This window comes from Rutidosis leptorrhynchoides, chromosome 2, assembly GCF_046630445.1.
Source record: "Rutidosis leptorrhynchoides isolate AG116_Rl617_1_P2 chromosome 2, CSIRO_AGI_Rlap_v1, whole genome shotgun sequence".
In the NCBI taxonomy this organism is placed as follows: Eukaryota; Viridiplantae; Streptophyta; class Magnoliopsida; order Asterales; family Asteraceae; genus Rutidosis; species Rutidosis leptorrhynchoides.
In genome coordinates this window covers 364,291,674-364,309,651 of record NC_092334.1, presented here as the reverse complement: position 1 = coordinate 364,309,651, position 17,978 = coordinate 364,291,674, and the positions used below count along the sequence as shown (strand labels likewise).

At 36.0% G+C, this 17,978-nt stretch overlaps 1 protein-coding gene across 1 annotated transcript; it reads left to right on the top strand.

Moving 5' to 3' along the window:
* The first annotated feature begins 1,506 nt into the window (after positions 1-1,506).
* On the top strand, positions 1,507-9,994 carry LOC139888960 (uncharacterized). The gene is made up of 13 exons (XM_071871939.1): positions 1,507-1,771; positions 3,614-4,565; positions 5,085-5,300; positions 5,574-5,797; positions 6,308-6,382; positions 6,779-6,850; positions 6,932-7,030; positions 7,143-7,211; positions 7,306-7,420; positions 7,657-7,725; positions 7,807-8,131; positions 8,604-8,718; positions 8,977-9,994. Exons 1-13 carry the CDS (start codon positions 1,652-1,654, stop codon positions 9,736-9,738), a joined length of 3,213 nt encoding a protein of 1,070 aa, XP_071728040.1. The 5' UTR covers positions 1,507-1,651; the 3' UTR covers positions 9,739-9,994.
* Positions 9,995-17,978: the final 7,984 nt, after the last annotated feature.

The window sequence follows — 17,978 nt, the reverse complement described above, 5'->3', positions numbered from 1 at the left end:
AAACTCAGTCATGATGAAGATGACAAAAAAAAAAAAAAAAAAAAGTTATCAGATCAAAATTAGTATTTAACAAGTCAAACTATCAAATGTTTATATTAGCACATTTTTTATAAGTTTTTAGGCGACAATAGGACGAAAATGGGTTTGTGAGCGACATCGGTACATTTGTGTAAGTTTTTAGCCAATTTTTTGCTTTAACCCAATATAGAAGGATTATATTCATTATAAATAGAACGATTGATCAATGTTTAAATTATATCTCTAGGTATGGATCAACCCAATCGATCGAAACATTTAAGAGTTAGCTGGAAAAACCTTGATGTGGTAAAAACTTTTTCTCGAAGCTTGTATTTAAGATGTACGTAACTAGCAATGAAAATGAATCACATGAAGCAGAATTTACTGGAACGCAATGGGTTCTCAAAGCACACAATATATGGCTAATTTACGTGATGAAATTGCTAATCGTCTCATTGCAAGAAATGTCTCGATTTAGGAATTATATTTAACACTTCATTTCATATTTATTTGCTATTGATGTAGTTTATATGTGTGTTTTATATTTTTTTTGTTAATGGAATTTTGTTATATACATTTTTATAAATTTGGAAGGATCTGCAAAAAAAATAAAAATAAATAAATAAATAAAAATAAAAATAAACGTAACTTTTTTTGTTGTATTATTTTCATTATATTTTTTTTAGAATGGCAATATCGGCATCGAATCCTCTCATTTGCCACTCAAGCACCTGTTAGGAAGAAACTTCTCGCATCCATCGCGCAAAGCGTACCCGTAATGCTTTAGGTTAACTGTTTGACCCGCACAAAGTGAAAGATACCAGAGGCACAACCTTTGGAGAAAACTCCCCCCTCAGGATTTGAAACTGCACCTATTTTTTCAAGTATACATGCTCACAAACAACTGAGTCTTTTTACCACTCAACCAATAGTTCGGTGGTATTATTATCATTATATTACTAATATTAATTGATTATTAATATTAATATTAATATTATAATAATAATAAATTATTATTATTTATTATAATGATTATTATTTTTATATTATTTTTATTATCATTATCATTATTTTTGTATTATTAATAATAAAAGGTTAACATCTATTAAAATTGTTTTTGATCCTAGGGTTAAAACGGTAATCTATAATTATTTATACAATATGTTCACCACATAAAATAAACATCAATATGATTTATTGAGATAAACACTATTCAGTCATTATTCAGATTCAGAACTTAATAGAAGAAAAAAAAAATTGTAATTTAGTTTTTATTTTTGATAAATTTATTTAAATTTAATTTTTATTTTTGATAAATTTATTTTATTTTATTATTTTGAGAGAGGTGATTGTTTGTTGTTATTTCCGAAAGAGAAATCGCTGGAGCAGCCTGGATCCGAAGACTTGTATTCCGTTGCTGCAATTCACCAATTCAATTCGATTCACTCTCTTCATTCAAATCATATATAATCAAATCAAATCAAACCACCAAAACCTCTTTCAGATCGAGACTGGATAAAAACAGATCTTGCTACTACGATTACGCGTTTATGTCTTTGAATTCAATTTACTTTACTTTCATTAGTAAAAGTAATCAAATAATTCGCTGATTTATAAATAATAAAGAAGACGAATGGATCAATTCGAATTGTACTTTAAGAGAGCAGATTTAGATCAAGACGGTCGTGTTAGTGGTCCTGAAGCAGTTTCCTTCTTTCAAGCCTCTGGTTTACCTAAACCTGTTCTCGCGCAGGTTACCATTTCTAACTACTTGACTAACTTATTTCTCAACTTTGCCCTAGTTCATATAACTTTGTATTCAGTGACTGTATCTATTTTTTATTTATGAATTTGTGTTAGTTTAGGGTTTGATTTATGTTTATAAGTTTCTAGAATTCTGGCGGTGATACAGATATTAGACAGATATGTGTGTGTATATACTCACAATTCTAATTACTGTGTGAGTTAGTGATTAGGAAATGACCTTTTTTTGTGTTAGGAAATGACCTTTTTTTGTGAGACAAGGTTGCAAAATTCGCTATACGGGGATTAATCGGTCGGGATTTTGGAAGGAGTAATCGGCAATTTGGGGATTAATCGGATTGTACTGTATACCTTTGAATATCAAATTTCAAAAATTATTTGTGTAAATATAGAAGAAAACCATGGCGTCTATTATTATTTATATTTAAAAAAAAAAACTTTTTCCATCTTAAAGGCCGGAGGTCCACTCGGAAGCAATCTCTTTATCCGTCGAATAAAGAGAGGGATGACTTTCTCTACTCTTGTGAGTGTTTTCACTCTGGGTGGAGAAATGATTTGTCTTTATTCTAGGATAGGGGAAGGATTGTCTACATCTCACCTCCTCCATACACCACTCATGTGGTATTGGGTTTTGTTGTTGTTGTTGTTGTTGTTGTTGTTGTTGATAGAAGAAAACCATAAACATAAACATAAACATAAACTTTAATATAATTGTGTACAATTGTTCATTTTGTTCCAAAACTCTGAAGTTCTAGTTTAAATTCATTTTAAAATGTTGACCAATTTTGACTTTGACTGACTTTTATTACCAAATTTGATTTCGATCCATCAATCGACATGTTGACCGATTAATTAAACGGATTTTGGAAATCGGAACGGACTGCTCTTAAAAATGAGTAATCGGAGATTAATCGGGGAGTAATCGGGTTTTTTACAACATTGATCCGAGGCTTGTAATCTGTCTGGATGTGGATTTTTTTTCACAAATTTACTTTAAATTCAGGGTGGTTTGTCTCAATACTAATTGTAGTGTTTTTTTAATCATCAGCAAACTATTTTGAGTGTTTAGGGTAAGTGATTATGAGTGTGAATTTTTTGATTTAATCCAGAAAGGATTTATGTAAGAAAGTTTAATACGCACGACACGATAGAAATTTATAGAACGTGAATGCATATAACAGTAAAAAGTGTGACGGTTAATACATTTTCATACCATTAAACCTAATGTAAAATGGCATTGTATGTTAATGCATTTGAATAAGCAACAGTTGACAAGTTAGCCGATAATATGATATGGTGAGATACGGGAGTAGACTTCTTCACTCAAGCTAGCAATTTTGGAAAAAATGATATCTACCTAAGCAAATAACCCCATTAGAGCGTCAACTGGTCTTTTTCTTGTTGGTTTGTGTAGTCTCATTTTCTCTCTATATATTGCTGCATGCACCTACAAGTCATAATTTCAACAACAGTTGAACATATCAATTATTTTAAGCGTTTGTAGTAGCATATGAGCTGCTAATAGAAAAAGTTCTGTTCTGATTAGGTCGTACATTCACATCAGTTATCTAATGTTTATGGAACATATACGTTACACAATAATGTTTGATTAATTCTGCTGATGTCTCACATAACCTGCATCCTGTAGGTAGCATCCATGTATAATATTATTCCATTTTTACTTTGAAGATTGTATTATATTAAGAAGATAAGGTTGCATAGTATATGCTAGTGCATTTTTTATATTCCTTTCTTCTCTATATTAATATTAATATTAATACTAATACTAATAAAAGGTCAATTCTTACTGTCAATGTCATTCATTCTGTAGATATGGACATTTGCTGATCAAAATCGGACAGGCTACCTTGGGCGAGCAGAGTTTTACAATTATTTGAAGCTTGTAACTGTTGCACAAAGTAAACGAGACCTTACTCCAGACATTGTGAAGGCAGCATTATATGGACCTGCGTCAGCTAAAATTCCTCCCCCAAAGATCAATCTTGAGGCCTTACCCGCTCCTCGTTCAAATTTAAATGTGGGCCCACCTACTCAGTCTCCACAGACTGGTAGCATTGCCCCACCGCAAGGCTACACGCCGCAACAAGGTCAAGTCATGAGACCACCTTCTAACACAACATTTCAACCGCAACATGGACCCAATCATGTATCGCCAGGTGGAGGCATGAGTCGTCCTCCAGGTTCAACTAGCTCCGCACCTGGTGTACCATCTCAACCTTCTAGTAAAGGGATTAATCCTTCGATGCCCATGGATGTATTTGGGCTTAGACCAAATGGACCTGTAAACTTAGTTCAAAATACTGCCCCCAAAACAAACGGTACTAGTATGTCATCTACTGTGTCTGGACCTAAAGATTTTAGCAGTGGTTTTGCATCAAGTGATAATATTTCTGCAGCCTCATCTCAAGTTAGGAACAATATTGTGGGTACCGTGCCACCCATCACACCGCCTAGTATTCCTGCACCTGGTGGGACCCAGTTACCAATTAAACCAAGTCAACCATTTCAAAATAATGCTTCTCACCAACCTACTGTCGTTCAGAACCAGCAAATGCAGTCAACTTTTAGAAGTAATGCTTCTACATTGCCTGTTAGAGCTGAAAATGTTTCTTCCATTCAATCGTCACAAGCGTGGCCAAAAATGTCACAGGCCATTATCCAAAAGTATACCAAGGTCTTTATGGATGTTGACACAGATAGAGATGGAAAAGTTACTGGTGAACAGGCGCGGAATCTGTTTTTAAGTTGGAAGTTGCCAAGAGGTAGGTGAATTTTCATTTTCTTTCGTTTTATTTAGTTTTGTAGTTACGAACACAACTTCAAGACACACAACCTTAGATAAGATGAGATATTCTATTGCTGTCAATTTTTCAAATAAGTAGAATAGAATAACTATTTAAAATCGACCGTTAACACGAATATTAGAGAGCTACTTATTTAGGACATGGAGCTTAGTTCCTGGCATGGAGAAGTTTAAACCCTTTTCCTATGTAGTGTTAATCTGTTATAGTTTATTAAGCTATGAAGTCCACATGAATTCCCAGTTTTTTTTTTTAAGATATGGATTTTAGTCTCTTCACCCTTAATGTTATCCGCATCCGGATCACCAGTCCGAATTTTTGGTATTACGGTACACAATTGGTGTCATGTATATAAACATTAAACCTGACCATGACATTTTTCTTATCTTGAATTGGTGTCATATATTTTTACTTATGTATGGTTAAATGAAATACTATTATATCCTCTAATGAACTTTGTTATGTTTATATTTGTTTTAGAGATCTTAAAGCAAGTCTGGGACTTGTCTGATCAAGACAACGACAGCATGCTTTCTTTGAAGGAATTTTGCATTGCTCTATACCTTATGGAGCGGTTCAGGGAAGGCCGTCCTCTTCCAAAGGTGCTACCACCCAACATCTTTGAAGGGACACCGTTGCCTCCGCCAGGTCAAGCACCTGGTGCATATGGTGCCCCATTATGGAGACCTCCAACAGGTACAGGTTTATGTATGTCATTTGTAGAGGTAGCTAAGTGGTACAGTTGGAAGCAGGTTTGGTTAGTTTGTGATGACCTGGTAGATTGAATGTAACTAGTATTCCTACAACTAAAATTTTTCGTTGAATAATAATAATTTTTTGGAACAAGAATCTACCCATTAATAACTGTATAATTGAATGGATGTGCAGTACTTTCTCTAATGATGTTTGTTGTGTTATGAACCCTAGTATCAGTTAATATTATTGAAAATCTTTGAACTTTATTTGTAGGCGTCCAACAAGCACATGGAATGACAGGACCACGACATGTAACCCCTGCTGCATCGAGACCACCTCGTCCAGTTCCAGTTCCACTTCCTGAGGCTGATGAACCGCCTAAACAACGTAAGCAGACAGTTCCTGTATTGGAGAAGCATCTTGTGGACCAACTTAGTAACGAGGAGCAAAAATTATTAAGTCAGAAGTTTCAGGAGGCAACAGAGGCAGATAAAAAGGTAAGACATGTTTTAACTCTTAATAAATACGGAGTACTTTATATCATAAACGTGTCACCTTATGTTCTTCTGGTTAGTTTAGAATTTGAATTGCATCCAAGATTGGCTCCATATGAACATTGAATTCCTGAACTAGTCGAAGAAAGTACGGTGTATTTCTTGGTACAACTTTATAAGCACACTATTATAAATGGTCACTAAATAGAAGAAATTAACTAGTCCATTAAATACATTATGTATCTTTCTTTTTTTTTTTTTTTTTTTTTTTTTTTTTTTCACACACTCAACTAAATTTAACCTGAATATATACACCACGAAATGTCCTAAGCAGGACTCGAACCCTCAACCACAAGGTTGTAAGGGTGACCTCGATACCACCAAGCCATTGGCTCTTTGGTACATTATGTATCTTTAGAAGTAGCGCGTATAGAAATTTTTTTTTTTCCATCATAGTTATGCAAAAATTGTACAACTCATGCTTCTGACTACTTAGTTTCTCCTCTTCGACAGGTTGGTGAACTTGAAAAAGAAATTTTGGAAGCTAAACAAAAGATTGAATTTTACAGAAACAAGATGCAGGAAATTGTGAGTTTTCTCTTCACTTTATATAATTACTAGCCTTCATGTGTGTGGTTAGATCTATAATAAATATATACTACCAAGTTGATTTAGTGTTAGCCATGAAAGATGGTTTTAGATTCAAAATCATTAATTCTTTCATTAAAGTTTAGTTTATTTGCTTGTAATCTCTCTTTCTATGTTGTTGGAGACTATTTGAATGAAATGAAGTTTTATGGTTTAAAATGTATCATTCATCTTTGGTAGTTTTAGTTCCAAACGAAAAATGATCTTGCTACATAAACTTTGGTGTAATGGATTGAAATTTATGTAATATTGCATTTGGTTATTTTCAAGTAATATATATCTGAAAATGTTCGTCTAAGATTGCTACCCATCATATGTTCTACTCTTCGATTACAGGTGTTGTACAAAAGCAGATGTGACTCTAGACTAAACGAGATCACAGAAAGGGTTTCCACTGATAAAAAAGAGGTATGCCCATGTCAATGCTCGATTAAATGAATTATACTTAACTGTTTATTGTTTGAGTACTTTATGCTATTTGTGTTTCAGGTTGAAGTACTCTCCAAGAAATATGAAGACAAATACAAGCAAGCTGGAGATGTAGCTTCCAAGTTGAGTATTGAAGAGGCCACTTTTCGCGATATACAGGTTTAATGACAAGCTACTTTCATGATTTATCTTTAAATGATTCTCTTTTTCATTTTTATCATATCTCCAAAGTAATATGATGCTGATGCGATATTTGATTAAATATAATCAGGATAAGAAGATGGAGCTTTACCGAGCAATAGTTAAGCTAGAGCAGGATGGAAAACCTGATGAAATTCAGGTAACTCGTACTCTGTTTAATACTTTATTGTGATAAGAGTTATTTTCTGTTCATCTTATTGACACTTTGAAAACAATGTTCTCTCGATTTCTAGGCTCGTGCTGATCACATTCAGGCCGATCTCGAGGAGCAAGTAAAAACACTGAATGAGCGCTGCAAAATGTACGGATTGCGTGGAAAGCCAACTTCTCTGGTTGAGCTGCCCTTTGGTAATCCCACTTTTACCGTTTCTTGTGTTTAATCGTTATCTTTACATTGTCAAGTTTTCTATCAAAATCTAACATATGCTCCATAATAAATTCATAAGTAAAACAAGGAGATTAAGCTGACTTAAAGATCTCTTGGTATCACATGCTTTTACGCATCTTACTATTTCTTGTTTAATTGTCAATTTATTGGTGAAGTTTATCATTTTATTTCCTTATTTTTTTAAAAAATTGTTCAGGTTGGCAGACTGGTATTCAAGAAGGAGCAGCTGATTGGGATGAAGATTGGGATAAGTTAGAAGATGAAGGTAAACAGATTATCACATATAACATTTATTTGGTGATCACAATAGTATTAGCGAAACTTATAAACTTTATGCAACTTGCAGGATTTGTTTTTGTGAAAGAGCTCACACTTGATGTGAAAAATATAATAGCACCTCCCAAGCCAAAGTCCTTGCCGCCCGTTCAAAGTAAATCTACTTTCCGAGACAATGGCACGACTACAGATGCTAGTCAACAACCTGAGAAGTCGACGGCGGCTGAGGACGGGACGCCAGATGGCGAATCAAATGAGAAAAAACAGGACGGGTCAGTAAAAAGTCCCCCCGACAGCCCAGCTAGTATAAAGTCACCTAGAACCCCGTCTAAGAAGATATTCAATGAAAAGACTACTAGTGAAGATGGTTCACCTCATGCCATAAAGACCCGCAGGTACTTGATTATTTGTGTTGCTTATTCATAATTGTTTTATTACTCTAGATTATATTAGTATAGATGAGTTGTGTTAAATATGATTAAAAGAAATATGTTATTTTATGTATCCGTACTATTCTAATAATCTAAATAAGCTGATATGTTATTAGGTTAGCTGTAGTATACACTTTATGCAACTTTCAACGAGTTCCCTTTTCAATTCAGTGTTTTTTATTATATCCATACCCTATTGACTTGTTAGTGAAAAAAAAATAAACTCAAGCAACTCATCCATTAACTATCGAAATTGTCAGCTCCATGTTTTAGCATAAAATCACACATTAATAATTACTGCTGCTCCCTTAATAGACAAGTAAACAGAACCGTAAATCTGTTCATATACTTCCCCCTTTCATAATAGACTTGTTTGGCTACATTAGCTTGTTGGTAAAATTGGCCCAAACTAATAATGTTTATGATACTTTTGCAGTGAACATTCAGATGGTCAGGCGAGTGAGAAAGGTTTTGATGAGGTGGGTTGGGGTACCTTTGACCCAAGTTACGATTCAGACGCAAATTGGGATTTCAATGCTACAAAAGCTAAGGTATTTCAAAATTTCTGGAACATATTTCTTTCTAAAATACTGAATTACTCACACAAAATAGGAATTTTTTTTTTTATCATTCATACATAATCTAGAAGTATCAGACGCTAAAATATACATAAACTTAGCTGGAAACTTGTCTATTCTTGTAGGTTTGTAGCAACTCACTTCATGGTTTTCAATTATTTAATTTTTCTGACACTATTTTAGGTTATCTAAACTTGATGATGATTGTAAGTTAAAATTAATCTTTTGCAGGATATGGATCAAGCGAGTAAACTTGAACTTCCCTCTTTTGATACTGATGGATGGGGTCTAAATCCTATCAAAACTGAGCTTCCCAAGAAAAGCACATTCGTATTTGATTCTGTTCCCGGCACACCGGCTTATAGTTACGCTGGTGGGTCCCCACCTGGAGACAGTTTGTTCCAAAACCCCGGCCCGTTTTCTTCACATTTTGCAGATTCAGTCCCAAGCACTCCTGCTTACAGTTACTCTGGCTCCCCTAAAGGAACATTTCAACAACCGTTTGCTTCAGTTTTTGCAGATTCAGTCCCCAGTACTCCTATGTACGCTACCAACTCACCTCGAAGATATAGTGATGGGCCCGAAGAACACTTGTTTACCAATAATTTCTCGAGGTTTGATTCTTTTAGCAGCAACACTCCTAGTGATGCCCGTGACTCGTTTTCAAGATTCGATTCTTTTCGTAGTTCGGCTCAAGATTCTGAGTACGATCAAGGATTCAACCAACCGCAAACGTTTGCGAGATTTGATTCCATGCGTAGTACTGCGGATTCTGATTTCGGTCATTCACTGTTTCAGCCTAAAGAATCATTCTCCAGATTCGATTCCATGCAAAGTACCAATGATTCATCTGATTTTAATCATGGTTTCTCATCGTTTGATGATGACCCGTTTGGATCAAGTGACCCGTTCAGATCACACGACCCATTTAAAACTGGAGTCGATAGTGAAACTCCAAGAAGAGATTCTGTAGATGGTTGGAAGGCGTTTTAATCGATTCCGCTCTGGTTTTGGGTGTTGATGCAGGTATATATAGCTACATTTTTCGGTTTGTTTGTTTGCTTTGATCGCTTTGATTTGGGAATCGGAGATTGTACTTTTAGGAATATTGTTTTCATCTTGTTAAAAAAATTTAATTCCTCTTTCACCTTGTAATCTTGCACATGTATTCAATATGTATCTTTTTTGTAAGATTTTATTAACTACCCAACTTTATATGTATAATAATTGGTGGATCACTTTTTGTGAACATTCATGCAACATTGCTTGTAAACAATCTCCGAAACAATTTGATTGTTTAAAGATTTCTCATTAAAACAAATATGTAAACAATAATTCTTAATTAGGTTTTAAGGATACAGTCTAACATGTCGTTCACAAAACACACATTATTGCTTCTAAACAACACTGATTCTTTAGCAAGACAATCAAACTAAACAATTCATAAAACATAGCTAGGAACACTACCCTTTTCAACCATCTGCATAAACAGCATCAAACACCTGTGTACATCTCCTCTCTTGCCGCATTTACATATCAACGTACTATAACTTCCAGAATCGATCAAACAACCTCTTCCAACCATATCCTCGACCAATTTCAACGCTCTTCCAAGTTTACCCTCTTCACACAACGCCTCAACTAAAGCATTAAGCATTGTTGCATTAGGAACATAACCACCCGATAACATATCGTTTGTAATCTCAAAACACTTCTTTCACCAACTTTTCATCACAAAGCCTTCTAATTAAAGCTGTATAAACAATAACACTTGGGATGATACCTTCTTTAATCATCAGATCATACGTCTTCTTTGCATCTTCTATTCTACCCTCCTCACAAAACTGCATAATTTGTTGGCTTTTATTAACGGCTCGTGGAAATTGCGCTCCCATCTTTTTCAAAAAGTCAAGAGCCTCATCATTTCGGTTTGCTTTATGCAAACCATATAACATACTGTTATACGGGCTTATATAGTTAAATTAATGAAAGCAGGAGTTGCTCCTTCCTTGTACATGTGTTGGACATTAATGTACACTTATATATTAATCAAGTCACATCCGAGGAATATGCTTGAATCGTTTTTTTTTTTTTTTGAAAAGCAAGAAAATTTATTTATATAATGGAAAATTACATGCCCTATAATTTCTATACAATATGATGATAACGAAAAATAAAAATGGCGACTTCATGAATAAGTCAAAACATTTTGACACCGCGGAACTTGAAAATTCAAGTTAGATAGGATTAACCGAACAGTACCGACATTTCGGTGACAAAGTTGATTAATACTACCCAATTAACCAAGTGACAAAATGCAAAAACCTATCCATGGAGAAGCGTGGATACAATAAGGGCTATTTAGGACGTGATGTAAATTAGCCAATGCCCGTTCTTTGTTGATCCGAGGTGTAGGATGACGGATTGATGAGCCATTGATGCCAATCGATTGTAGATTTCTTTGATCTTTTGGATATCCAAGCGTATGTTTGTGATTGGATTTCGGTTAAAATTGTAGCTACACACCATTCTTTTTTGCTAAACACGTTAAGGTTTCTATGTTTCCAAAGAATGTATGAAGAGGCCCATTTAGTGGCTTGCCATATGTATGAACCGGATTTCGACGTAGTGAAAGGTTGCTCCGAGATGGTTACGTCGATAAAGGAGGTGAGGGTGTTAGAAGGAAGGTTCCACCAATTTAATATAGATAGCCATACACTTGATGTTTTCGGACAAAGAAAAAGGATGTGTTCAATGGTTTCAACGTGTGAGTTGCATAATGGGCACAGAAGTGAATTGAGATCAATATTACGCTTGTCTAGTTCAATGCGAGTGGGAATTCTACCATAAATTAATCTCCAGATGAATATGTTAATTTTTTGAGGTAAAAGTTTGTTTTTCGGGGTTTTGAAAGTGTGTTGTGGAGTGGCGAGTTTGGTGTTGTCGAGGATCGAAGCAAGTTTCTTAGTCGTGAAGATACCATCGTTATCTAAGGTCCACTTCCAAGTGTCAGGTTTATCGGTTAAATTAATGGTGGCTATAAGATTGTTGAGTTCCGTTAATTCGTTGAGGGTACGCCCATATGGGTTTCTAGACCAATTCCACAAACCGATGGTTTTAGAGTTTTGTGTCGTGATACGATCGGCAACCAGAGCGTGTTTGTTGCTTTCAAGCATGTATAATCTTCTAAATTGATTGCTGAATTTTTCGGTACCACACCAAGTGTCATGCCAAAATTTGGTGTCGGTGCCGTTTCCAATGCATTTGATGATAGACTTGGTGAAGTTTGTCCCGAGGTTGTCCGCGATATGACCCGCCTTGATAATTTCATTCCAAATGGTGCAACCTGAAACATTTCTAGATAAATCATTAGCGCAAACCCCCCCACCCCCACCCGGACCGTAAATGCTTGATATTATTTTAACCCAAAGAGCGTCTTTTTCGTTATGGAATCTCCACCACCATTTGGAAAGTAGGGAGATGTTTTTGCAAGATAATGAGCCAATGTTTAAACCGCCCTTATCATAAGGTACAAGAATGTGTTCCCATTTAATCCAATTAATTTTTTTGTCCGCTTCGGTACCACCCCAAAAGAATTTACGTCTTTTTGTTTCGAGTAAATTGATGATGTTGCAAGGGGCATGGAATAAGGAGAAGTAGTATAGAGGTACACTAGATAATACGGATTTGATTAAGGTTAGTCGTCCACCAAAAGAGATTGATTTTGCTTTCCAGTCGGAGAGTCTTTTATCAAACTTCTCAATGATTGGTTTCCAAGACGAGGCTTTTGTAGTGAGGGTGCCGATGGGAAGTCCGAGGTAAGTGAATGGAGTTGTGCCGGCCGTACAATTTATGTAATTTGCCATAGCATCAACTTCATTTTTTGAAACACCAATTCCGAATAAGTTACTTTTTTTTAGATTTACTTTTAGATCCGATATGTTTTCAAAGCATTTTAGTAATTTAGACACGTTTTTTGCATTCCGTTTACTCCATTCACCAAAGAAGATTGTGTCGTCCGCATACTGGAGATGGGATATCACAATCTTATCGTGTCCGACACAAATCCCTCGTAATTGGTCGTTTGCTATAGCACGCTTAGTGAGGATGTTTAGTCCTTCGGCCGCGATGATGAAAAGGAAGGGAGAGATAGGGTCGCCTTGGCGAATTCCTCTTTCAGGAGAGAATTCCGCGGTCGGGGATCCATTGATAAGGATGGAAATGGAGGAGGAGGATAGACATGCTTGGATGAAACTAATCCATTTACGCCCGAAGCCCATACATGCCATGGTCTCGAAAAGAAAATCCCATTCGATGCAGTCGAATGCCTTTTCGAAGTCCACTTTGAAAATGAGGCCTTTTTGCTTTTTTCTTTTGAGTTCATCGATAATTTCGTTTGCAATTAGAACGCTATCGAGGATGTTACGGCCTTTTAGAAATGCGGTTTGTTCAACACCGATTATTTTATGGATAACTTTTGAAAGACGGTTAGCAAGAATCTTGGTGAGGATTTTATAGTAACTTCCAATTAAGCATATGGGTCGATATTCGTTAAAGCCAATAGGGTTGGATTTTTTAGGTATTAGCGTGAAGAAAGATGCATTGCATCCCCTAGATATTTCGGAATTGAGCCAAAACCAATCTAGGGCCCTAATGAGGTCCTCTTTAACTAGCCACCAGTACTTTTTGAAAAATTTCATGTTAAAACCGTCTGGTCCAGGTGCCTTGGAGCTTTCGCAATCGTTAAGGGCATCCCAGACCTCTTTTTCAGAGAATTGGGTTTCGAGGATTAGATTATCTTCTCGCGAAATGTAGATACGATCAGGTTCATTTTCGAATGGACAAGACCCTTTACGTGGTTTGGAGCGGAAAAGTGATTCAAAATATTTAAGTGCCTCGTTTTTTATTGTGTTGGGTTCTTCAGACCATGTACCATTTAGGGATATGCCACGGATATTGTTTTTGTTAACTCTTCTTTTAATGTAATTATGAAAGTATTTAGAGTTTTCATCGCCCTCGAGGTTCCATTTGATTCGGGCTTTTTGTTTGAACATGTTAGATTTCTGTTTTTCTTTTACTATGTGCTTCATTCTGTGGTTAATCCATTTGTCTTTTTCGAGAACTGTTAAGGGTCTAATTTCTGCAAGTTTTTCGAAATCATTAGAGGCGTCGAGGTGTGTTTTAATTTCATTATCTATGTTATTTAGTTGTGAGCTTAGTTTTTTTAGTTCAAGTTTGACATTTTTTAGTTTGTTTCGGAGGATACAATCAGGGCGGTTTCCGCTAACGGGTAGTGACCATGTAGATTTTATGATGTCATCTGCATTTTTTAATTTCAGCCAAGTATTAAAAACACGAGTGGGTTTAGGGCCGAAGTCTACGATAGAGTTTTTAAGAATAATTGGAACATGGTCGGAAAGGTCACGGTCGAGTGATTTTGAGGAGATATTCGGCCAAAGTTTTAGAATGGTCTCAGACACCAAGAAACGGTCAAGTTTACTGAATTTCATTGTCTTGAGACACAAGCGGGTGTATTTCTTACCTCCAAGTGGAATATCGAAAAGGTTAGATTTATCTATGAATTTATTAAAATTGTCGGCCCATGATTGTTTGAAAAAACAGTTTAGGCGTTCGGATTTGGATCGGACTTCATTAAAATCACCAAAGATGATGTGGGGAATATCAAAGGAATCAACAAGTCTCGAGAGTTCATCCCAAAACATTAGTTTTTTGCTGTGCGAATGGGGCCCGTAAACATTAATGATTACCATGTCTGAGTCATATCCAGTCCACTTTCCTTTGATAGCAATGAAAAATTCACCTTCAATTGCACTCTCAAAGATAAAAGTGGAGGGGTCCCAGATCAATAGTAGACCACCCGAGGCCCCGATAGCGTCTTTTTGAACAAAGTTGAAATTGGAGTTATACCAAAAGGAGTCAATAAGTGAATCAGGAGATTGTCCACATTTTGTTTCTTGTAAACCTAGGATGATAGGGCAGTTTGAGTTGCATATTTTTTTAAGCCAACTAATTTTACCCGTTACCCCTAAGCCCCGAATATTAAGAGAAATACAAGCCATTAGATAACTTACAAAGAACAAGATGATGAGGGAGGAGGCTAATGTTCCGCATTCCACCGGATTCCGATACCTGTACCAAACTCATTTGTGCTTGCGCTACTTCCAGATGCATTTTTTGAGCCCGACTTTTTTGGAATATTCGATGTAGAGTTGGGATTTGATGTCAAGCTACATTTGCGATTAAGTTGAGAGAATTTCAGTTTTTGTCCACTACGTGCACAATGTTTAATATATAGGAATTTGGAGTGTGGTGCTTTTCTACTCGGTTCAGCTAGCATAGATTGATGTGACGGTTTTGATTGATCCCTTGCGATTTTTTTGAATTCAAGATCGTTAGTTCGGAGACTTTTCTTTTTTTCTTTCTTCGCATACAAACGTTTCTTCTTTTCATTAGATCGAATCTCGGCTAGTGTTGGATTAGAGGTAACATTGTCGTCGACTGTAATTGGAGATTCATGAGTGGGTGGAGGGATATGTACTTTGTTTCCAGGATCAACGCAGGAACTTTCTATATCAACGTTCATCGGCACGTCACAGGTTCCTTCTAGGTTAGTATTAATGGATTTGGCTTCGTGATTTTGTTGGGTTATAGTGATGGGTTCATTGTGAGGTGGAGTAGGGGAAGATAGGTTTATTGGGCTTGTTCCACCTTCATGGATATCGATATTGGGCTTATTGGAGTTCATGGATTGCAAGTTATTCATAATCTGAATTGGGCTTATAGGGATGGTTGGGGATGTAGGTTCGCTTAGGGGATTGAAGTTGGGCTCAGTTGACGTGTTGTGTAAATCATGGCATGTATAGGGTATGTTTTGATTACCGAGTATTGGGGAAGATAAGCTGTCATCAATTACTTCAGTTTCCGAGACATGATCAAATTCCGATGAAAAATAATGTTCATTGTGATCATTATCGTTGGGTTCGGGATTCGAATCAGAGACATCATGATTTTTTGGAAACTTGCAAATTGCCAATCGCTTCGAGTTTGACATTGACGATTCAACTGAAGGTAGTTTTTTTTCGGTGGCGGAGTTGTTATCGCTAATGTCGTTGACATTGAACATGTTGTTTGGCGATTTTTGTGTCTCATAACCTTCAAATATTTGATTACCATCCATGTGGAATTCTTCGTCCGAAGCATAATCATCAGATAGTACCTCATCATCCCATACAGATGATTCATTATCCATGGAGTTGAATTCAATCGTAGGTTCGTTATTTTCAGAAACAAATGCATATGTTGATTTAGATCTGTGATTGATAAGGGCACGTCCTTTGATGGGTTCAAGCGAGCTAGTACTGATGAGGACCTTGCCTGAGGAGAGGTCTTGTGACCCTTTCTCATCAATAGAACAGTTTTGTAGGTCAATTATTTCACCCCATTCTTTAGCAATGTCTTTGAAAGTTGATTCAAACCAGCACGAAATCGGGACCCCTTTGATATCAACCCAAACTAAACGTCCAGGATAGGAGTAATCATCAGGATCCCAAGGTTGGATGTCATCGAACCAATTCCACAGTGGGTTCCTATTTTCATTCAGTTCGCTAATGTTTAAAACATCGAGAGCCAATTTTTTATCTTCAAAGATAAGCATAACATCACGGCCACCTAGGTATTTAGTTTCAAATCCTATAAGGTTTTCCGATTTACATATTTCATCGAAATATACAAGATGATCAATATTTTTTATCACCCCAACAAGAGCATGACCAAGTAAATCATTGAGCTTTTCATCTTGCATTACGTTAATTTCTATAGTTTTAAGACTGTTATTTGGGATACCTGAGCTTTTGTCAGTTTGAGCATGAGGAGCAGTAACCTCAGAGAATTTGCGTTCATCGGTGAATTTGTTTGTTGGTGCAGGATTATGATGACTAGGTTTGTTCACAGGAGGTTGAGGACTGGACACATTGTGCATATTCCTGTCATGTGCTTTGTATACTACTAGAAGCATACCATCAGCAACAACCATGTTGAGTTTCCTTACCATAGAATCTACAAGGCGTTCCGGGATGTTCCTGTAGCGGACGAATCCAAAGCGTTTTCCATTTTTTAACGTTTTATTTGGGATGTATACTTCAGTGATATTCCCAAATTGTTTGAACAGACCCCATAGCTTTACAGAATTCCAAGAGTCAGGAAAATTGAAAAAAAGGAATGATTTGATGTTTTTTGGTTCGTATGTATCACGAGGATGATGGCTGGTACTAGATCCGAAGTTCTTGATCAGGTTTTTTGCGTGTTCATGAGATTTGAATCGTTGATAGATGGAGTTAGATGAAGTGTTGAATCTGGCGGCGATGGGTACTTTAGGGTTTCTGTTAGAATGGTTCAGATCAGGGAACTCATCAGGCTTTGGGACTTGATTAATCGAAGGTTGGGCAGGCTGATTGTTTTTATCCCGATTGATTTTAACCCAAACTCCAATACTGTCTGGTTGATATTTGATGTGATTGATTGTGTTAGGTTGAGGGTGAAGCGACTTTTTGGATGAAGGAGGATGTGGTGTGAACGGAGAAACAGGTATTGAGAACATGATGGTTGTTGCAATCAAAAATAAAAGAAGATTAGATTAGATTAGAAATCTGTTAGTCGGAAGTTTGCCGGAGAAAGAGACATATCATATTCCAGAGAGAGAAAATTTTTTGGAATATGCTTGAATCGTACCAACCCTAATATTGATTCAGACCTCCTTGCAAATAATTTACCCCCGGATGGTAAGCACGTGATAAGCAGTTAACGGTATGGACTTAACGGAAGTTAACCATGGAGACCTACATAAAACTGTATCAAAACATTAAGGGTTGGCATGAAATAAAAAACCTTTAAGGTCTAGGATGAAAAAAGGTTAAACTTTAAGGACCTTTGGCGTAGTTAAGTCTATTGTAAATTAATAATCAATAATCACACCTATACACCGATACAAATATTATAAATAATGTTATAATTTAGTAGGTTTATAACTACCTTTTGTAGTCTGGTTCTTGACTATAAACTACTAATAAATAACATAACGAAAAGGAGAGTATATGTATGAGTAGTGTATGAAAAATATATTCAGAATTGTGCATCTGTTACAACACACTTAATTGCATATTTATAGTACATAAGTTACTGTACAACTTTTATTCAACCTAATAATGCGTCAAAAG

Coding starts and splice junctions, on each gene's coding strand:
- LOC139888960 (XM_071871939.1), top strand. CDS start 1,652: ATGGATCAATTCGAATTGTACTTTAAGAGAGCAGATTTAGATCAAGAC. Junction 5,301..5,573: donor ATTATGGAGACCTCCAACAG/GTACAGGTTTAT, acceptor CTTTATTTGTAG/GCGTCCAACAAGCACATGGA. Junction 8,719..8,976: donor TCAATGCTACAAAAGCTAAG/GTATTTCAAAAT, acceptor AATCTTTTGCAG/GATATGGATCAAGCGAGTAA.